Source organism: Barbus barbus (genome assembly GCF_936440315.1).
Source record: "Barbus barbus genome assembly, chromosome: 50".
NCBI lineage: Eukaryota > Metazoa > Chordata > Actinopteri > Cypriniformes > Cyprinidae > Barbus > Barbus barbus.
This window is the reverse complement of record NC_136728.1, coordinates 13,247,886-13,271,921: the sequence shown is the minus strand read 5'-3', so window position 1 is coordinate 13,271,921 and position 24,036 is coordinate 13,247,886. Positions and strand designations below refer to the sequence as shown.

Below are 24,036 nucleotides of genomic sequence, written 5' to 3'. Positions count from 1 at the left end.
CAGGCTTTATGTTGATTTCTTTGTGAGGCAAGTAGCCGGTTCATTGCTGTGACGCGCTCCTAAAGCACAACCTTTTGGTGTTATCGGGAGTGTACATAAATAAATCACAAAGTTATTTCGCAGGAAAAAAAATGCAAGGGATTGCACGGGCGCCTCCGTGTCATGCATAGGCTTATAATCAAGTTGATATGTGCACACACTGATATACAGTGCATATTCATCTAAAAGAGGCAGCTGTGGCAATGCCCAAAACAGCAGCTGTGTGGAACAATGGCAAATTATGTCTCTTTATTTTTTTCTTTCTTTCTTTCTTGTTTGATTGTTTACAAAAATACTAGCATTTTACTTTGTATACATGAACAAGTACTTACATATAGGCTTATAAATCCTCAAAACTTATATTACATACGACGACATGTTTACAGGATAATTGCCTTTATTTTCGTTAAATACAGTTCTTAATACAACATATTTGACCATTTAAACAACAAGCTTAGCTGTATTTCTTTTCAAGAGTTTTTACAGCGTTTCGCATTATAACCAATCACATGATTCTGTTGATTTTGGCAAGTCAGAGTTGTTCAGGTGAGTCTTCTCATCGCTGGAATGCTGGAGTGTTGGTCATAGCGCGTGTTTTTTACATTGCATACATCACTGATTATAACTGGAGCTTGTTTAGAGTGCTTACACTCACGCTGATTATTATTGGATAATGTAAATGTTCTTTTCTTGTTTGCTGTATAATTTGTTCGTTGTTTGAATAACCGTGGCGGTGTTATAATTAGAAACTTAAAATATATTTTTTATTAAACCTGTGATCATCAGGTTAAATACAAATTCAGTCTTATTAAAATATATTGTAACGTAAATGGTACTTGACTAAAAGGAGTTTATGATGTGTGTGTAGTTAATGATTAGGCTAATGGTTTGAGTGCGTTTGACTAGAAACTATAGCGCAGTAAAAGAGCTGTTATATGTGATTGTCTTGAGGAGCGAGAAAGCTTCGAAAAATGGCTCATAATAAGGACGAGGACGTGAATGGACGTGAAGTCGGAATCTAAAATGACGGTAATATGGAGAGAACATTTCACATGAAATTCTGTCAGTGAGAGAGGGGAGTTGTAGGGGCGGGCAAGAAAAATACAACCAGAACTATCTCTGGTCATTGTAATATGCAAATAATTTAATGTTTAGATTTTTTTTAGATTGCGTGCAATCACAAAAAAAAAAAGTATCCTGTCCTGTGGATGATCAAGGAGCACAAGAAGAGTCTGGAGGGGCACGTAGCGAGCCTGAGTTATATCAGCCCAGTCTGTTCTGTAACGTTATGCAGTCAGATTTTGTTGCACATTAATCTGGCAATAAATGTGGCACACCTAGTTTTTCTGATGCACACCCAGAGTCCCGTTTCTGGCTATGCTACTGGTGCAAAGGTTATGCGCGATCCTCAATATTCTCAAGGTCTGAATTGATATGGCAATATTGACAAGCTTGCTGTTCTGGCAAGGGGCGGGGCAATACTGAAACGCCATCCTAGCTGTTCGCCAATCACAACGCACTGGGACAGCTAACCAATCACAACACATTTCGTTTTTCGGAAGGCAGGCCTTCATCAAACCTGGAAATAATCTAGTTGTTTGAGGCAGGCTGGGGAGAAAGGTATTGTAATAATGTAAATTATGTGAAAAATAAAGAATTTTTCGAACCCCCGAGCATGAGAGCATGTTCTAGTACACCCCCAAAACAAAATCAAGACTTTGTAAAAGAGCATAATAGGACCCCTTTAATGTTAAAACATCTAAATGGTGGATTTGTGTCTTAAAAAGATACATCTTTTTTGTTTCACAAGATATTGATTTATGGACTGGAGTTGTGTGGATTTCTTGTGGATTATTGTGATGTTTTTATCTGCAATTTGAACGCTCATTCTGACAGCACCCATTCACTGTAGAGGATCTTATTAAGCTCCATTTAAGACCTTTTTATTTGTAGAAAACATTTGTAATGGGGCTTTAAATAACTCATAAACCGGTACCCAGATCCGAAGAGCCTATGGTGAATCACAGATAATGTTTTTAATCTCCATTAAACAAAATATAAACTTCTATAAAGGCAAAAATTATGACTGAATGCATGAATACTGAATCTATTTCATAAGAGGTCATTTGAAACTTAAACAGTACATTAAAAAGTTATAGAAAAGTTAAAGAAGTTTCTGTGTGGGATAGACATTATGAATGCCACTGAGTTGTGACATTTTCCCAATGCCTGCCGGCTGTTGGCCTCACCTCTCTCCTTCATCTGAGTGACAGAATGAACGACTGAGAATTTTATATGGAGACTTTGGACCGAAACAACCCTTCGGCCCGATTGAAAGGTTATTATAGAGAAAATGAGGAAGAAAAAAAAAGCATTTGTTATATAAATGTCCTGTTTTCTTATTTTAGAAATCCTATAGGATTGACAAAAATCCACAAGGCAGCCCTATACATTGTGAGAAAGATCGAGCGAGGGAGACAAAGACAGAGCGAGAGACTGAATGTTATCTCATTTTCTCCTGTCTTGCGTTTCCCAGGATTACATTAAAGCCTGGATGGGGATCCAGTAAGAGTTAGTTATTATTAGCTCAGTTCCCTCTTGCGTTTTAGCAATATTACCATAAACACCATCAACCCTTCTCCCACTGTAAACGCCGCAACAAAGGCCTCTTAACCCTGGATGAAATTATGAGCTCTTTTGATGTTGCAATCTTGAGCCTGATAAAAAGGGACGATCGAGCTTTGTTTTCGTTCCTTTGATCTGAATCGTTGGTGTGTTGCTTGGCATCCCTTTCATGTCAGAATTATTAATTGTGTCTTCACCTGTATGAAAATTATCTTTTGCTGTTATGTTTTTATTGAGAACTTCACCTCAGCGATACATGGCTCCATTAAAATGGAATGTTGAAAAGGGGGTTTGATCTGTCAACCGTGAAACAGTTGTGCAGGAGACCGGGGCTAGTTGTCACACAGAAAGCTCTATAGTTTACAAGATATATAGGATTTTTAGACACTATTCAATGTAATTTGTTAGTTTGAAAATACTGTATGCTGCATAGTGCCCGATTAATCATGACTGTCTTTTTTGTGTGTTTCTTACAGTGCGACTCTGTGCTATCGATTTTTCCTTATCCCCATTTTGAAAGTCGCAGAAGTCATTAACCAGCAAAGTTTAAAGAGAATAGCATTCTCATTAAACTTTTCTCTGCATTTAAACAATTCCAGATCTGTTGCTGATTAAGTGAGCCTTTATGTAATGGACTTGAAAGAACGGTGGACTTCTTGCATTACTGTGAAATCACGCACCTTTCAGCAGATCCATACTGAAGATTGTGAATTAATAGCCTATAGGGATTTACTGAGACTTCTTATTGAGCATGGCCAATTAAAATAATGTGTGCTAGAAAGACAGCAAAAAATGATTCATGCATTTTAACAGTGCCAAACTGTAGGAAAATACGTGTTTTATATATATATATTAAAAATGTAACCCATAGACAGCTTCCAATTAAATTTACAGTTACAGGGCTGACCATATAGCAGTGAGGATGTCTATTAGTTTGAGGTTGTATTGTATTGTGTTGCTAATGTTATTAATTAAGAGTATTTTTTGTAAATTTTGAATACCTGTGTTGCTGGAGTTAATGCCAGTTAACACCATGGACAATAACTCTAACAATAAATATTTAATATTTAAAGCAGCAGATGACAAAACTACAATGCACTATAATAAACAGAACGTCATTGTTGTTTGATGTGGATTCTAATATAGGCTAGTTATCTTTATAGTTATCATTCTTGGTGTGAATAAGCCTTTTGAACACTAAAAAAAAATGTAAAGTGTAAAAATCAAACCTGTATTTCCCATGTGAGCACCGCAGCTCAGAGTATCTGTAGCACGTGATGAACACAAAATATTGTTTTTGTTAAAGTGACCCTATATGCCATTTTTAAGGTTCCTAATATTGTTTTGGGAGTCTACTACAATAGGTTTATATGCATGTAAGGTCAAAAAAGTCCAACAATGCTTTTGTTTTTCTAAAAAAATTCATTTAATATCACCTCATTTTACAGTGACTGTCAAACAATTCTTTCGAAGCAATTCTAAGATTCAGTCTCTCTAAACCCCTCCTTTCTGTGAGTCTACTCTGCTCTGATTGGTTAGATGGCCCAGCCTGTTGTGATTGGTCTATTGCGTACAGTGCATGTTGGAAATGACACGCCCATTGCTATAGTTCCATATTTTTATTGCTCGATAGAAAATTTATACATCTGTTATTAATCATACTTACAGTTTGAGATTCAATGGAGCCAGGATAGGTCCAAATACTGAGCCATCTTTCAAGCGCAAGCGTTGTGAATCCAGTGTTAAACTCCCCAAGATTAGAGAATCAGGCAGTAACATTACATGTTTGAGGGCAAGTCAAGTTGTTCATAGCCAGTCAACGTAGAACATAGGTGTGCATTATGCAAATGTGTTACCCCATGATGAGTAGCCATCACAAAAATGGGATTCAAATTAATAATGACTTGTTTACGCTATTTGGAGTCGAGTCTTTCTTTTGAGAAAATAACTTTATCGTGCTCTTTTGGCTTTGCAACTTTGCAGATCGTTTGCATTCACACTGCATTATAGGCAATATTTGAAATGGCATAATATCTGATCATATAATATATGATTATAATAAAATGATCACGTTTGCTTTTAAGCATGATTGGGCAATTATTTTTGATTAATTTGCATTGTATATTTGTTTTTTTAACAAACCAACACTTTACCAAAAATCTCTAAGGCTGAAAACAGATTTTAGATGATGTGAAAATAAAATGTGCAAAAGCCTTGGAAGTGTGACTCTGAGTTGTTAGCTCTGACTGACACCTCTCTGAGCACAACTCAATTACTTCCACCGCACCGCGCTCGCTTCGCCAGCAGCTGATGGATACGTCCTGAGGGAATTGCGGTCATGGGCAGCACAGGCCACAATGGTCCGGACAAGGTCAAGATTACCGATGATTCGGAACTAAAAGGCAACACAAAAGGGCCAGTAATGTACTAGGACTGTTGAAGGATTATTCTGAAAGGGGGCTATTGGGTGATAAGTAGCAATGACTCTGAAAGAAGCGGGGTAGATTGGAAAAAGTGATTCAGAGGAGAACTTCAGTACACGCTTGCCGGGCTCTGGATGGCTGGTAATTGCTGTTTGCCAAATGAGTGGCACTTCCAGAAAACTCAATATTTTTCTTTGTCACTCTCTATCTACTCTCAGCTCTCGGTGTGGGTGTGTATGTGTGTGTGTGTGTGTGTGTGTGTGTGTGTGTGTGTGTGTGTCGTAGAGAAGAGGTCAAGGTTTGGGTGGTTAGCATGGTTCGGTTAGCAGTGTTAATTTTGGCAGGCATTTTTGATTTAGTCTTAGTCTTTATCTTGAGACTTAATAGTCTTAATAGTCTTAGTCACATTTTAGTCATTTGAGTCTTTCATAGTTTTAGTCGGCGAAAAGTGCATTTTTGTCAACTTTTAGCCATTACTTTTAGTCTAACTGCAGTTACCAACATTTATTTTGGTAGCTATTTTATATGTAGTATTCAAACAAAAATAGTCATCAATTCTTCTCTCTTTAGACCAAATAAATTAAGCTTAGTTATGAGAAATTTGAATCAAGGATTGAATTTGGAAAAACTGGAATAAATGTTCATGTTTTGGTAGAGATACAAATTAAATTCATTTTTCAGATACAGTATAGGTTTACTTAAGTATACATTTATTTAACATCTTTTGTGGATAACATTTATGACACAGATCATTAAGAATGCTGTCCATTTAATACAACATTTAACACATTCAGTTTTCACCCACCTGTTTACGCTCACTTAAGCCATAACCGACTGTATTTACTGGAGGACTGCTGTGTGTGTATTTGAGCACTGAGAACTGATCGTGCGCTGTATGAGAACTGAAGAAGTGGAGCGTGTGCGAGAGAGAGCACTTCTATCAGCATGATTCCGCCTATCGCACCTTCACTAACTTTAAGTTAATTGACAACGAATTGTGACTCCTGGGAAAAATGGGACATCTGGTCACTCAGTCCCTAACCCTTCGGGTGCTGAGGCCAGTGTTTCAGATCGCTAGTTCGCGTTTTGGTAGCCTATCCGTCCACTGCAGCTGCCATACTGAGACTAGATATGCGAACGCCCCTTATCCAATGACACATTTATAAAGACAAGACAAGAATGTCCGGTAGTCCCGTCTCGTCTTGTTAACGAAGATGCGGCATAAATTTCGTCATAGTTTTTATCATCAAATATTAGTTTTAGCTCGTCAACGTCTCGTCTTAGTTACAGAAAAAAGGTTCGTTGACGAATATTTTTCGTCGTCGTCTTCATCGACGAAATTAACACTGTCGGTTAGTCCCGTGTTGGAAGGTTTGTTAATGACATTACTCTTATTTTTGTTTTCAAAAAATGCATAAAAAGTGCAATTCATGCTTAAAATTAATTGAATACACATTTTCCATAATGAACATGATTTTTAATTGATGAATTCAAATTAATTTTTATATATTAGGAGGCATAAAGTCAAATTAATAAAAATCTGATTCATACATAAAATGACTTGAATACACATTATGGTAAACAGGATTTTCAATTTAATTTAAATTATAGCTTCTGAAAATATCCAAATTAAAATCAATATATAAGATAATATGATGCAATTCATACATAAAATGACTTGAATACACATCTTCAATGATGAATTTGATTCTCATTTCTGAATTAAAACTAATGTTAATTTTTTAGGGAGCATAAAGTCTAAATTTTAGGATGAAACAATTGGCCTCATACTACAATAAAGAAAAAATGCAATTCATATGTAAAATGAAGTGAATACACATCTTACTTACATCTTACTTACTTTATCTTTTTTTCATTGACCCAGATGCCATAACTACACCATTATGGGAGCAAAAAGCATCTTTCTCCATTGACGGTCATCCAGCAGCAACCGTTGGTAATATGTGAGCTGCATGCCCAGTCACTCAGCCCATGTGCTTATACGAGTCTCTTTTGAAGCCTGCAGAAATGGAAAGGTGTATATGACCTTCCCCGAGGCATTTCTACAAGAACCCTCTGAGACCCTTTGGTTTCTCAGCAGTCACACTCCTCTACCGCTCATCCTTTGTGCCTCTCCTCTTCTGTCGTGCTCCATCCCTCTGGCAATTTGGTCAGGGTCAGTTTGGGGCGACGGTCTGTGAAGTGTAAAACCCGTTTTCAGAAACAGCAGCCAGGGACCCGGAGTGACACAGTTCTCATTTGCTGCACAGCAAGAATGGCCCACAAGCAAATTCATTGCGTGCAAGTGAAAGTCAACAGTTGTCATTCTTGTGTAACATCCTGAGAAATATAAGGCAAGAACTACAGGTGAATAGAGTAAAAGATTTCAGTGAATAGATGTTACAATACACTGTGAGAACTGTAAATAAAACAAAGATTACTGGACTATGTTTTACAAGAAAGTACTTTTGAGTTTTGCAAAATTTAACGTTTATTCTGATGTTGCTTGAGGTTTTTGATATTTACTAGCAATTTCTGAGTGAAAATTGTTTTTACACCAATTTTTTTTGCATAGCTTTACATTAAGCCAATTGTTTTGTATTACTGGTTTTTAAAATTTTGTTTAAATATGCAAATATTCACTAATTTGCATAGAAGTCCAGAACAGAAATCTGAGAACTGTATACATAGTTGTATAAATTGTTTAAACATTTCAACAAAATGAAAATTAAAAGAAGCTTGAACCTGGTTTTATACAAATCTCAGACTTTTATGCAAATTCGTGCATATTTAATTAGACAACACCTCATTTGCATATTTAAAGAGTTTTTAGAGAATTTTATCACTCCATAAATCACATATTTCATTACAAATTTAGACGAGATGTTATAGAAATCAGGCAAATCTTATGTGAACAAACTCTTTTGTCAAAATATTCAGAATACAGTAGAATTAAAACTGGAAAGTCTGGTCTGTAGTTTGGTTTTGCTACTGAATTGGAGATTTAGAGAATTAGAGAAAGACATTTCCTTTAAAGAAATGTGTTGTAATTGAAATCTAAAGAAGCAAATGGATAACGTGTACTAAAATGATCACTTAAATGTGTATTTTATAACTAGTCTGAAAAAAGGGGTTAGGTTATGGAAGCAAAATAGAACAAAATCTTACATTTGTACCATTTTCTTAGAGACTTGCCTCAACACAATAATTGACCAAAATAAAAAATTTGTAATTTTGTACTCACCCTTTTGTTGTGCCAAACCTATGTGACTGACTTTCTTCTAAGTCAGTCAAAAGCTATTTTGAAAATTGTCCCAAATGTTGTTTTGGACCCCATTCACTTTCACTGTATGGACAAAACCAGCTACAGGTCTTCAAAATATTTACTTCATCTATTTCACAGAAGAGGTCATAGAGGTTTGGAAGGGCATGAGGATGAGTAAATAACTGCATTTTGGATGACCTGTCCCTTTAAACACTGTAAATAAATACTGCCATTAGCATTCATACTGCGAAACGTGGGATATCTGAATCCACAAAACAAACACCAGGCCACTGCGTGTGACCTGTATGTGAAATGCCAGCGAGCAGCCCAAAGAATTGAGAATAAATTTGCGACCAAAACCAAAAGTGCACTTGCCTCAAGGTGATTAAAAGTTGAACTAGAGACAGGATCCTTCAGGAAGCTGCAGACTCTCTCGAAGGTTAAAAAATCGCCAGTCAGCCATGAACAAAATGTCTTTCTGTTTTATTGAAGCTTCTCGGCTACATCCCTCCTTAAAAACCCTCAAGGAGGTCAAAAAGCATCAGAAGAACTTAGTTTCGGGCCCACGGTTTGGCACTGATGTATTATTATTATTTTGCACCACAATCGATGTTCATGTTCAGAGCACTGGACCGGTTTGTTTCTTGGTTCAGCGGTTTGGCGATTTACTTTGAGATTTCGCTCCCATGTTGTCAACCTAAGTACACTTGATAAATCCTCAGAATAAGCAGAAGTGAAGTCCATTTGGCCCGTTTCAGGCAGTATATTTCTTTCTGGTTCGAATGCGAGGACCCAACTTCCAGAGTGGTGGACCGTAAATTAATATCCTCAAGCATGTGCGGCACCATCTGCCTCTTTGAAACATATTCATCAATTTGGCCAATTAGTAGATTAATTGCTTAATTACTCCGAGGCAGCTTTGTATTTCTCACGAAAATGCCAACAACGCCAGAACCGAGTCTTGTTACAATCTTACTTCTACAATTCTTTGTTTGGTTGCAGCTGTTATTGAATTTCTGTTGCAGAGTGGGTCTATTGTTAAACCAGTTAGTGTGTCGATAAATATAGATGTTGAATGCACACCAATATGTCTTTGTTGACCCGAGTGACCTGTGTGTGCTATTTCTGAGGATGAATGCAGTAACAGCGAATTTACTTTTAGTCCACTTGACCCTAACTGATGGCAGTTTTTAAACTCCCAAACTCCAGCAAGCATTGAGTAAGCAAGTATATATTGATTTTTATGGTGTTTTGTATTGGCTGTCTTTGCATTAATGTAATTCACGCAGGCCATTAGAAATGTACAAACTCACTTTGTACGTCTGTTTGACGTTGGGCTTTCCTCACACTGCTCTGCAACAAAAGAGCATGTGCCATCCGCATGTTGATTTTTCAGTAGTCTCACTCTCATTGATCTGATGGAAGAGTTTTGTGTGCATTTGTAATGATGGGTCACTTGCTGCCTGTAGATTGCCTGTAGGTTAAGTCATTCAGGTTATTTCACAGGTCGTTTCACAGCTCCTGACCAAACCTGAATCGATATGCTGAACTTTCTTTGCAGATATGTTCATAATGAATATATATATACACATACAGTATATATAAAATGTCATTTATTTAGTTTCTCTTTTTTTTCAATATAATATTTTGGACTTTATAAAAACTTAAACTTTAGTTAAAATTTTTGTAGTTTTATGTGCATTTTTATTGTTTTTTTATTCATATTTATATTAAGCTTTATTTTATTTTATTTTTTTTATAATATAGTACTGCAACCTAATTTACTTAAGTTAGTTGCTAAGGCAGCATTAATTATTTTTATTTGTTTCTTTTTAAGTTTAATTTTTCATCCAATTAGTTTAATTTTCAGTTTATTTTTATTCTTAAGTTCTAGTTTTAGTTAACAACAGCAACACTGGCACAAGAGTTTTGCAATCTGACTTTTTAAAAAAGTCAGGATTCGAACTCGGGACGCCCGTAGCACAACAGCGTTGTACAGTATGTCAGTACGCTGCTCACAAGGCTACCAAGTTTTATGTAGACATTTTTAGCCAATGTTAGTACTTCAAACATATTGAGCTGTAGTGCTCATGTGGGTGATGTGGGTTTGAATCCAGAAAACAACATAATCAACAATGCCAAGGTCATGGGTTCGAGTCCCAAGGAATGTTTTATTCATGTACAATGTCCCTGTCAACTAAATAAATAAAATAAAAAATGCATGGGATGATAAGACTGCCATCTGCAAACGGCATCAATATAAATTTTGGTGTCCCTTTGAAATGCTGATTTTAGCCTGTCCTACCTACTCGATCTTCTCGAGTGTTTGAAATCATACAACAGTTTTTGTTTTTACATAATCTGTTGATATTCAATTCATTGTAGGAAAGTACTATTTTAATCCATTAATTTTAATGACCAAAACCATTTATGTTATGCTTATATTATAAGTCTTTGAGCTGTGGTGCTGATATGGGAAATGTGGGTATGAATTTGAACTGTGTTGTGCCCCTATTTTATTTTTCCTGCCCTTCTGCTCATCATTTCATGTTAGCACCCTATATTCACTATCAATAAAATGATGAAAACGTTTATTTCATATCATCTCCAAAGAGCAAGAATACAATATAAGGGTACATTATTTGGATAATGTTTCATCAAATGAATCTCTCATTCTCAAATTCTATTCTAATCTATTTTAAGGCCACTATTTAAATTGAAACTATACACTGTCTCAGTGTGCAGTGCATTATCAGACAGAGGTCTACATTTTGAACCGCTATAGCACAAGCTCCATTATACTTCAGTATTACACCTGAAACTGTCAGCAGTAACAGGAACCTTCAGGATCCTGTCTGAATGTTGGAACAGATCGTCAGACACTTCTTTGAGCTTTTATTCTGGCAATCGCAGCCGCACATGCTCCCAGCATCCCCTGATGAATATGTACAGTGATTGCCTTTCTTACTCTTTCTGTGCCTGTCGATCTCTGTCTGTTGCTTTTGTCTCAATCACGCTCTTACTTTATTTGTGTCTGTTCCTTACTAATGTGGTGTTATTGTAGCTGTTTCTTGTGGTTCTCAATAAAGTATTGTTAAAGCTCTGTCTTTTCCCTTGGGTCCAGGTATCACAACAACAAATGGATCAATGCACCAAACAATAGCAGAAATCTTAAGCACACAACCTGAAGTGAAGTCTTGTCATGAATATAATAGTGTCAGAGGTTTAGAAAGAGAAATAAAGCATGGAATAGAAACTTTTCTTTTTGTAGTGCTAGAAAGATAGACAAATTGAAGAAAGTAGAACACAAAATCCTTGCTGTTTTGTTTGGCGTTCTATATATAGGATGCAATAAAAATTCACATTCTCTTTTTCTGTCTGTTTCTCTCCGTCTGTCTCTCTCAGGGTGATGATGTTATGACAGTTATCAAAACCAAAGCCCAGTGGCCCGCCTGGCAGCCTCTTAATGTGTAAGTTTCTACCACTTTTGTACTTTTACATTCAGACAACAGCCCCCAAAAAACACACTTTAGCCACACTTTAAATAAATGAATGTCATTGCATTAACCTATATGACAAAATATCAAACCAAAAGGGACTTAAAGTGTCCAAATTTAATGGAGGCAAAGAATCCATATCATATCAATATCATATACAGAAGGTGCTTTATAATGTCATATATATGAAAGTATCATGAGATTTTATTTGGTTTCCTGCTGTTCATACACAGTACTTTTTAAGTTTAAAGTTTAAAATAAAGAAATATAATGAATACTTTTATTCAGCAAGAACATAATAAATTGATTAGATTAGATTAGATGATTTCTGATGGATTATGTGACAATGAAGTTTTATATATATATATATATATATATATATATATATATATATATATATACATATACATTTTAAAATATATTCAGATAGAAAATGGTTATTTTAAATAATATTTCACAGTATTACTGTTTTACTGTATTTTTGATCAAATAAATGCAGCCTAAAAAAAAAGAAAGGTAACAACCCAAAAGTTCCCAAATGTTTCTATGGTCTTGCTTCTTGGATGAGTATTTTTCAACACTAAGGCCTGCTTCATAAAAATTCCTTTAGCACCTGCTGGGTATGTAGATGTTTCTTTCCCTCTCACTAACGAGGCGGTTAATATTTTATGTGCGGTTTTGTTTAGCGAAGGCTTCCGTTTTTTGATGAGAGTAGCATTTCCCCTGCGGTGCTTTTGCGATTGAGGTTAATGGCCTCCCTCCAGCTCCAATACATCAGGACATTCTCTTGACCTATTTTAACATCAGACTGTCAATTACCACAACCAATTTACCCCATGAAGAGGGAATGGCAATGGCAGATGCTAATTATTTCCAACCTTAAGTCAAACATACGAGGCACTTTCCACCAATTGGGCACGCTGTGGTATCCCGTGACCTTTTATTTTTTAAGCATTAGAGTCTTAAATTGACAATGTTTTTGTTGTTGTTGTTAAACGTATTAGAAATGTTTGTCTAACATGAAATTAGGTTAGCAAAGTAGCTTGTATAGGCAGTTTCTTTATCTTCTTGACTGTATACAATACTATTTTCAACTCATTTTAGTTACCATAAATTTTTATTTTATTCAAAAAAAAAAATTTTTATTTTATTTTATTATAGTATTTTATTTCTTGGCTGTGTCCCACATTTTGCACATGAGTTTAATTCTCATCTGCCCGGAGTGCATGGCTCTCTCGCTCTCTCTCAAGTGTGGGCTGTGCGAGTCATAAGGTGCTGGTTTCATGATGAATATTTAATATGTGTTAATCAATAGATCCAAGTAATATCTTCAAACATGCAGCCTGCTCCGCTCAAATGGCAACAGTTGCTTTGGTGATGGTTTGTTATCAGGGCAATTAGTTTGATTAATTACCATCTGCATGGATTCTTACAAATTATGCCTTAGTGCATAATACATGACACAGACATCTTGTAAGTGGCATTATGTTTGTCTACAGTCCTTTCTCTGAAACAACTTTTTTTTCGGATGACTTCACCTCTTCCCTTGTCTTCTCTCAGGCGTGCCGTCCCCTCGGCGGAGTTCTCAGTGGATCGAACCCGTCACCTCATGTCATTCTTGACTATGTTGGGCCCCAGTCCCGACTGGAATGTGGGATTGTCTGGGGAGGACCTGTGCACCAGGGATTGCGGCTGGGTCCAGATACTGGTGAAGGATCTGGTGCCGTGGGACGCCGGTACTGACAGCGGGGTCACTTATGAGGTCAGCTTTCACAGACTGATGACATTGTTACATTAGAACATACTGTGAGAGCTTGCAGGATGGAGTCCATATATGAGGCAACATGGGTCATTGTGCATACACTGAAGCTAGCTTTTCATAACTTTTCTCTTCTACTGTATGTTAATCTGATATCTTGGCTTGTACCAACTGTAAACAGTATGACAAGACATCAAGTCAGTTGCTTGGTTTGTCTTATTTACATTGAATTTTTGTTATAATTTGGGCAATCAATAGAATATCTTTCTAAATATTTAATCGTGTTTAACATGTTTTTTTTTTTTGTAGTTAACATGTTAATGCATTCAGTTCTAAGAAAACTCAATAATAGATTTCAGTTGTGCAGATTATTAAAATGAAATTAAAATTTACACTCAGAAGATTAATGTATGCAACTGCACTCCTGCCTTACTTGCACAATAAACAAAACAAAAAATTAAATAATGAAATAAAAAATAATAATCAATATTCAGCCGTTCATTATTTATTATTATTATTATTATTACTACTACTTCTACTGTTTTGTTGATGTTGTTGTTGTTGTTGTTAAAACAATTAAAAAATAAAATAGTTATAACATTTTGTAAAAGGCCCACAATACAACAACAACAATAATAATAATATTCAATATTCAACCATTTAATAATAACAGTAATAATAACACTGTTGTTGTTGTTAAATAAAAATGCATAAAAAATTATGGTTGTTATTATTATTATTATTATTATTATTTTGTTGTTGTTAAAACAATAGTCAAAAAATCAAATAGCTAAAAAGTATTATTAAAAAACCTACAATAATAATAATATTCAATATTCAACCATTCAATGATAACAGTAATAATAAAACAGTTGTTGTTAAATAAAAAATTCAAAATATATTTAGAAACAAAATACATTTTATGTGGTAAAATATGATTAATTTTTTTTTTTATAAATAAATAATAATCCAAACTTTATGGACTTGCATGTATAAATGTTTAACTTGTGGGTGATATTTCACGTATTGACTTTATTGATTAAATTACTATACAACTAAATAAAGATACATGGGTTTGATTTATAAATAAATTCTCATAATGGGTGTCTTTTATTATTTATCTTTAAATGGGAGCTCTGATGGAGACATTTTTGTATGCACTCTAAATAGTTCTAATCAGCAAGTTTCTGATCAGTTTTTCAGAAACCACTCAGAACAGAATGAAAGTTATAATGTCAAATTAAATAAAAGCCATAATGGCATTTAAACCCATTAACTTTTACGGCAATAATTACAAGGTAATGGAATAATATTTTGTTATGGCCTGAAAGTTTGATGTGAAAATGAAAACTACTTTCAATTCATAGTGCTTCCACATTGTCTCATTTTTAAAGCTTACTTAAAATTGCTTATGAATATACAAAATCCAAGGCTGCACTAGATAAATAAATAAATACATAGAGGAAAAAAAGAGCGCAAATAAACCAGTTTCCTCACTGTGTCCTATGTTGCTTCTAGTGTCAATAACATCTTCATATTTACTCTAGAGCTGTTCAGAGCAAACAGTATTAAGTCTTTGCACATCCCAGATACTAAGTGGAACCAGGACTTCACACGCTGCCCCCTGCTGGTACGAGACAGTCCTGAGTTGTTCCTTGAAAGAAATAAGAAGTCAGCTTCAGATGTTGAACTCTTGAAGCTTAACCGAGCAGTTGGAGCAGTAGTTGGTCTTTGTTTTGCAGCGTTGCTCTGAAGGCGTCGGCGTGGAACACAAGTAACTGTCTGTCAGGTGACTCAAAGTGCAGAGGCAGGAAACAAGACCATAAATCACTCATAAAGGGAATATTACAGAGTCAATGAATGATGCATATGGAGATGAAAGGTGGGAGGCCCTGGCAGATGGCATCTAAAAGTCACATACTCTACCTCTGTTTTTCTCTTTCCCTCCCTCCCCTCTCTCTCCTATCATCCTCTGTTTCTTATGTATATCCAAGTCTCCCAACAAACCCAGCAATCCCCAGGAGCGGATTCGACCCCTCACCAGTTTGGATCATCCACAGAGCCCCTTTTATGACCCTTCCGGTGGCCTCATCGCACCCCTCGCCCGAGTGGTAGTGGAGAGAATAGCAAGAAAGGTGATTTTAAAAGCTGTTTTTTTTTTCATTTATAATTATAGTATTTACATCTCTTTACAATTATACACCTGTTTACAATTATTTACAGTTATAGAATAGCATCAAATGACAATACGTTTGAGGGCAGTACATTTTTTTTAAAGAAATTAATGCTTTTGTTCAGCAAGAATGCATTCAATTGATCAGTGTTCATTATTGATTAGTAAATACTTTTATACTTTTATACTTTATTCTTATATACAGTGAGGTCAATAAGTATTTGATCACCCTGTGATTTTGCAAGTTCTCTTACTTAGAAATCATGGAGGGGTCTACAATTTTCAGCATAGGTGCATTTCCACTGTGAGAGACAGAATCTAAAAATAAAAATCCGGAAATCACATTGTATGATTTTTTAACAATTTATTTGTGAATTACTGTGTCAAATAACTATTTGATCACTTGCTTATCCGCCAGATTTCTGAACCTCAAAGACCTGTTATTTTGCTGTGTGTGTGTATATATAAGATAACACAAGTAAACTCAACATGCAGTTTTTGAATGAAGTTTTTTTATTATGAAGGGAAAACAAAATCTAAACCCACATGGCCCTGTGTGAAAAAGTGCTTGCCCGCTAAACCTAATAACTGGTTCCTCCAGCGCTGTGGAGGAATTTTGGCCCACTCATCTTGGCAGAATTGTTGTAATTCAGCCACACTGGAGGGTTTTCGAGCATGAACCGCCTTTTTAAGGTCATGCCACAGCATCTCAATAGGATTCAGGTCAGGACTTTGACTAGGCCACTCCAAAGTCTTCATTTTGTTTTTCTTCAGCCATTCAGCGGTGGATTTGCTGGTGTGTTTTGGATCATTGTCCTGCTGCAGAACCCAAGTTCACTTCAGCTTGAGGTCACGAACAGATGGCCGGACATTGTCCTTCAGGATTTTTTGGTAGACAGCTGAATTCATGGTTTCATTTATCACAGCAAGTCATCCAGGTCCTGAAGCAGCAAAACAGGCCCAGACCATCACACTACCACCACCATATTTTACTGTTGGTATGATGTTCTTTTTCTGAAATGCTGTGTTACTTTTACGCCAGATGTAATGGGACACACACCTTCCAAAAAGTCAGTCCACAGAGTATTTTCCCAAAAGTCTTGGGGATCATCAAGATGTTTTCTGGCAAAACTGAGACAAGCCTTTATGTTCTTTTTGCTCAGCAGCGGTTTTCGTCTTGGAACTCGACATTTTTGCCCAGTCTCTTTCTTATGGTGGAGTCATGAACACTGACCTTAACTGAGGCAAGTGAGGCCTGCAGTTCCTTAGATGTTGTTGTGGGGTCTTTTGTGACCTCTTGGATGAGTCGTCGCTGCGCTCTTGGGGTAATTTTGGTCGGCCGGCCACTCCTGGGAAGGTTCACCACTGTTCCATGTTTTCGCCATTTGTGGATAATGGCTCTCACTGTGGTTCACTGGAGTCCCAAAGCTTTAGAAATGGCTTTATAACCTTTAAAACACTTTTTCACACAGGGCCATATGAGTTTGGATTTTGTTTTCCCTTCATAAAAAAAGCCTTCATTTAAAAACTGCATATTGTGTTTACTTGTGTTATCTTTGATTAATATTTAAATTTGTTTGATGATCTGAAACATTAAACATTAAACATTGTGACAAACATGCAAAAAAAATACAAAATCAGGAAAGGGGCCAACACTTTTTCACACCACTATATATAAATAAATGTGTGTGTGTGTGATTTTATTTTTTATTTTTTTCAAATGAATGCCGTTCTTTGCTGTTCTTTTGATCTTTCTATTAATCAAAGAATCCTAAAAAATATAATGATTTCCACAAAAATATTAAAATATATTAAAACAGAAATCATTTATTTTAAATTGTAATATTTCACAATAATACTGTTTTTGCTACATTGTAATGTGTATGTATATTGGATCTTTAATAGCTTTTTACTTCTGTTTTTACATTTCAAATACCTTTTCCATCATCTTAATTTGACTTAATTAACACATTACAGTCTTTAATATTTACAATAGTAATTTATTAAAGGGTTACTCAAACCCGTAAAAGCTTTGTTCGTCTTCGGAACACAATTTAAAATATTTTGGATGAAAACCGGGAGGCTTGTGACTGTCCCATTGACTAAGTAAATAACACTGTCAAGGCCCAGAAAAGTATAAAAAATATTGTCAGCATAGTCCATCTGCCATCAGTGGTTCAACCGCAATGTTATGAAGCTACAAGAATACTTTTTGTGCGCAAACAAAATTTTCTTTGCGTACAAAAAGTATTCTCATAGCTTCATAACGTTACAGATGACCTACTGATGGCAGATGGACTATTCTAATTCTGATTTGGGATTGTTTGGCAATCAATGGGACAGTCACAAGCCTCCCGGTTCTCATCTAAAATATCTTAAATTGTGTTCCGAAGACGAACAAAGGTTTGGAACGACATGTGGTAAGTGATTAATGACAAAATTTTCATTTTGGGGTGGAGTAACCCTTTAATAATGTAAATGTAAACTCTATATTCATTATAATTTAATACCAAATGTAATCTTTAGCAAATCTTCCAATTAATATCCATACTGTACATTATAATGAACATTTTTAAGCCTAAAATGAAAGTTTTTTTTTTTATTTACTTTATTAAATTTTTTTAATTATAATTTAATTAGGCTAAATAATATAGCATACAGTATATTGTCCACTTATCAGTTATTGCCCATAACATTGAGCATGTTTTTTTGGAAATTATTATTGTTTATTTCCTGTTCTCTAACAAAATGGAACAGTTTTTTTAATATATATAGTATTCAGTATGAACAGCTGTGGTGTTTAATATAGCTACTGACACTGAATTGCTGAGTCATAAAGGCCATTTGCAAAACAAACTAAAGCAACTACTTACAGAAATATGTCAAAGCAAGCAGTCGTGAAACACAAAAACTCAGCAACGCTCATAACACATCTGTTATCCTTGAAATGACAGTGTTTGGAGGATTTTGTTCTAAAATAATCCATTCATGAACCAGATCTCTCAATATTCCACACCAGATGTTTCATCTCTATCTCACAGCTGGGAAGAATCTCATCTCTAGGCTTTTGAGTAGGGAAAAGAGTGGGATTGCCTTGAGCCAGCTAGTTTACAATCATCTGCCCTCAGAGAATTTTTTATTTATTTTTTTGCGAGGGGCTTAGCATGATAGTGATCAGATGGCAAATGGTGGATCTTATCAGGCGCTGTGATGTTGATCCATGTTCTTCCAATCTGCAGGGAGAGCAGTGCAATACCGTGCCCGACACCATAGACGATATCGTCGCTGATATTGCTCAGGAGGAGAAGGAGGAAGGTGCGTATGGCTACGCTATCTTATCCAATTTGTAGCACCTCATTTAAAAACATAGCCACCGGACAGTTTAATGAACAAGGCGGCCTGCAGGTATCTTACAGTAAACCTCCCAATGTCCCTTCTGTCACGATTAAGTCAAACAACAGGAAGATGAAGAAGAACAATATGCTTTACCATGGTCCACTTCAGTTATGTTTGTTGGCTAATGCACTCTGCCAGATAATTACCTGTGGTTTCCCTCCAGTTTCTTGTGAGTTTCAGGAGTGGAAAGACGGGGACTGGACTGAACAAGAGCTTTGCTGCTTTTAAAGCTAAAGACTGTCATTTCTGTGCTACTAGCAGCTATTAGTCCTGCTCTGAACTCAACCAGTGTTGCTGTCAGGCTGGTCAGGAAATGTTTTTATAGCAGAACCGAGCCACAGAGTGGAATAATTGGGGAATAAATGCTCTAAGAAAAGCCCATTTTTAAATGGCATTTCAATTAAAATGAAAATTTGCTAAATATGTACTGACCCTCAGGCCAAGTTGTAGATGAGCTTGTTTCCTCATCAGAATGGATTTGGAGAAATTTAATATCAGTTGCTCACCAGTGGATCCTCTGCAGTGAATGGGTGCCATCAGAATGAGAGTCCAAACAGCTGATAAAAACACCACAATAATCAACAACATGACTCCAATCCATTAATTAATCTCTTGTCTAGTGAAAAGCTGCAATTTTTTTTTTTTTGATTAATTTGTCATTAAAATGTTGCTTTTGACTAAAACACGAGTCCTCCATCCATAATATTGCTTTCTCCAGTGAAAAGGTAGTCTCATCTGAATCAGTAGAGAAATATGCTCAGATCATCACATTTTACAAGAGAAAACAGTCCAAAACTATTCTAAATAAATATGTTGGTGGATTTTAATGTAAGGACAAAAGGGGGTGACTTTTTTAGTGGTTGAAGTGATGCATTATTTTGTCTAGAAGCAACAGTGTAAATTTAAAGGGATAGTTTACCCAAAAATTCAAATTACCCCATGATTTACTCACCCTCAAGTCTTCCAAGGTGTATATGACTTTCTTCTTTCAGACGAATGCAATCAGACATGTATAAAAAAAAAGTCCTGGCTCTTCCAAGCTTTATAATGGCAGTGAATGGGTGTTGAGATTTTTGAAGCCCAAGAAAGTGCATCCATCCATCATAAAAAATGCTCCACACGACTCCAGGGGGTTAATAAAGGCCTTCTGAAGTGAATTGATGCATTTGTGTAAGAAAAATATCCTTATTTAAAACTTTATAAACCGTAATCCCTGTCGTAGGCACATTTGTGAGAAAGTGCAATTCCAGCAGATGACATAGGATGCAGGCGTAGCCTAATCTCCGGTGAGAAGTTACAAACATGGAAGCACAGTGGAGAGAGCAAAACGCCAGTCATGAACTAGAAGTACAAGGTGAGGATTTGTAAAGAAAAATGTTGGAGGATTTCGATATAAGCCAAGAGGAGACTGGTTTTACTTTGTTCTAAACAAAACTTGGTTCTCAAGAGACTTAGCATATTCTCACTGGAGCTTACACTACGTCCTACATCCTACGTCATCTACTGTAGGGCTGCACGATTAATCGCATGTGATTGTCATGCGCATCTCGTCAGTAAAGCCGTTTTTTTGATTAGTTGTAAATCTCCATCACCTGCTTTCAGGTGGAGCGGCATTTAATACACGGAGCCGGAACCGGCTTTACTGATGGGATGCGCATGACAATACCATGCAATTAATCGTGCAGCCCTAATCTACTGGATGCCACTCTCTCATGAAGGTGCGACAATTAGCGACAAATACGACAATTAGCAGAAGCTAGAGATTACAGTTTATAAAGTTTTAAATATGGATATTTTTACACAAATGCATCACTTTGCTTCTGATGGCCTTTATTAATCCCCCTGAGCCATGTGAAGCACTTTTTATAATGGATGGACGTACTTTATTGGACTTCAAAATCTTAACCCCCATTCACTGCCACTATAAATCTTGGAAGAGCAGGACATTTTTCAATATAATTCCAAATGTATTCCTCTGAAAGAAGAAAGTCATACACCTAGGATGGCTTGAGGGTGAGTGAATCATTGGGTAATTAAATTTGTTTGGGGGTGAACTACCCCTTTAAAATGTCTTAATAATGGATGCATTTCTTACAAACATGCAGCCTTTCACTTCGATGACATTAACTGCTGGACTGGAGTCATTTGGATTACTTGTGGATTATTGTAATGTTTTTAACAGCTGTTTAACCTCTCATTCTGATGGCACCCACTGGTGAGCAAGTGATGTAATGCTACATTTCTCCAAATCTGTTCTGATGGAGCAACAAACACATCTACATCTTGAATGGACGAGTACATTTTCATCAAATGTTCATTTTTCGGTGTACTATTCCTTTAAGGAAAGCTTTGTAAGTGCTACTGCTTGTCATGAACCATGCAATGTCCTCTAATGAGTCAATCCACTCACATTTCCACAGCTGACAACACTCCAGAGACGTGCATCTACTCAAACTGGTCTCCGTGGTCAGCCTGTAGCTCCTCCACCTGCGATAAGGGTCGACGGATGAGGCAGAGGATGCTAAAAGCACAGCTGGACGCCAACGTGCCCTGCCTGCATACCCAAGACTTTGAGCCCTGCATGGGGCCGGGCTGCAGCGAGGAGGGTGAGCTAGATAACGCTGGTCTCCAGCTCTCCAGCGCATATAAAACCCTTTGAGGCTATTGGATTTTGGGATCACTATCTCAGAGCGTGCCAGGAAGGAAGGTGCATAGAATAAGGGGGAAAAGTGGAGGAAGAAGGAATAAAAATGTTGTGCAGAAAAGCATGCATGAAATGCTGAGTGGAGCAGGTAATTAATTGATAGTCTTGTTAGTGCGAGTAATGTAGAGAAATTGAAAGTCTCTGTTTTCAAGGTTACGCAAACCTTTGCCGACCTCAAACTGCTTCCGTGGAGTTTTATGCCTGCAATCTGCTCGAGCAGAACAGGGTATTGATTCCCTCGTTGGAGAGGTAGACGCTATAAACCATAACCATAAACTATATAATGTGGTTTATCGTTTAAAAGAATCAATACGACATTTGCACTTCGGTAGGTTGGCCGTTTGGGTCAGAGAGTAAAATCTTGGTTAAAGTTAAAATGCAAATAATGTTTTCTCTTTTGAGTGAAATAGGGCTTTTTAATTTTTCCACCAAAGTAAAGGCAGCATTTAAATGTTTAAAGAACCACTGTGAGTAGAATGATATTGTATGGTATCAAAATATTCTAAAATGTTCTACATTTTAAAAATATTCCAATGTTTTCAGTACAATATATTATTAAATAAAAATTATTAATATTTAAAAAGTTGTAAATAATCCAGAATATTCCAATGTGTTTAATATATGATATACAATTGAATGAAATATTGTAATTTTAGAATATTTTATCACTATTATATGAAATGCTGTATAAAATACAATATACTATATAAAAATATGCTCCAATATGTTCGAAATATTTGGAATATTCCAATGTGTTTGGTAAAATACAATGTATTGTTTTAAAATATTTTAAAATATTGTAAATACTAAATAGTTTAGTTAGCATAAGATATATTATCATATTATAATATTGAATTTTTTAAAATATTTTAGAATAATAATTCATTTCATTTTCTAATTTAACAAATATTAATGGTAGTAGTAGCAGTAATGTTACAGTAATTGGCAGAAATAACATAATGACGATCACAACTAAAATAGACCAAAAGTCCGTGTCCACTTTGTAGTACAATATGAATGTAAAGATAACTGTTTTTTAAACCGTTTATTTTGAGTCAACAAAAAAATATCAGATTTTTTATCATTTTTAAGTGAACGGGCATGAATACCTTTAAATAATAACTTTTTATATTGGTAGCACTTTTTGTTGTGCAAGACTAGGAGACAAAAGGCATGACTTTTGTTTGTGTTTTTTACTGTTTTAGTTTGAATTCGTCTTGTTCTTTTATTATTAATACCAAAACAACAAATATGTGATGTTCTAACAAGTTGCAGTTTAAATCTCAATATGAATAAGATAAATGAAGATTCTTAGTCCAAATTGTACAGTGTTTGTGATGCTTTCTGTCTGTCTTTCGGTCATTCTCTCCACCTGGCGTCTGGTGACATTCTCTCTTTTTTTTCTCTATCTGTCAGCGTATCTGCATCAATCCATCCGTCTGCCTCATCTGTACCTCTCCATCCTCCATCTGTCTGTTTTTCCACATCACGTCTTCATTCTGTCAGCTCTGACATGAGGCTTTTAAAAATGTTGAAGGGTAGACTCTCTTTTGTTTTGGATTAATGGGCCGTTAAGGGCCTGCATTGATTGATAATCCACCATCCCGTTGACAGGCCGACACTGGGGCCTCTGGGGGCCCCATCAGGACCACGTTTATTTACAGGTCTTATTAATGTTTCACTTAGTTCTGCTTTATTAGCTAGTGCTCACTGCTGGTCCCAAATGGGGTCTGCAATTCTGCACTGGAGACAAATCTATGGAGAGTCGCCCCAAGTTCATCCATCCTGTCTGATAACAAATCTATTTACAAGCTCTGCCTTAGAGATAATTGGAACGGCTGAGGTGAGATAAAGCATGGCTGGATCGGTCAATTTGATCACATCTGTCAGCACTTTAGAAGGGGAGAAAGGTGGAAGATGTGAAAGATGAACTGTAGAGCACGGCAGCATTGAAAAGGATAGAGGAGGATTGTAATCTTTCAGTCTGTCATGCATAAAGAAAGGATTATGGGAATGGGTCACTGCATTGAATTGCTGTATATAGTGAAGAGGGAATATCTTACACCTGTTTTCTTCATCATAATAAAGTAATTTGTCACGGGAGGCTGTTTTTAATGCATGGCCAGCAAAATGAAAAACTAAAATAAATAAATCA

General features: G+C 36.0%; 1 protein-coding gene across 2 annotated transcripts in view; it reads left to right on the top strand.

Moving 5' to 3' along the window:
• The window catches only part of spon1b (spondin 1b), a 71,498-nt gene that overhangs the window by 41,026 nt on the left and 6,436 nt on the right, over window positions 1-24,036 (top strand). For both annotated transcript variants that reach the window (XM_079414693.1, XM_079414692.1), the window contains exons 7-11: window positions 11,758-11,822; window positions 13,410-13,611; window positions 15,603-15,743; window positions 19,021-19,096; window positions 21,598-21,783. In XM_079414693.1, coding sequence (XP_079270819.1) covers window positions 11,758-11,822; window positions 13,410-13,611; window positions 15,603-15,743; window positions 19,021-19,096; window positions 21,598-21,783 — 670 coding nt within the window. The remainder of the gene's footprint in view (window positions 1-11,757; window positions 11,823-13,409; window positions 13,612-15,602; window positions 15,744-19,020; window positions 19,097-21,597; window positions 21,784-24,036) is intronic.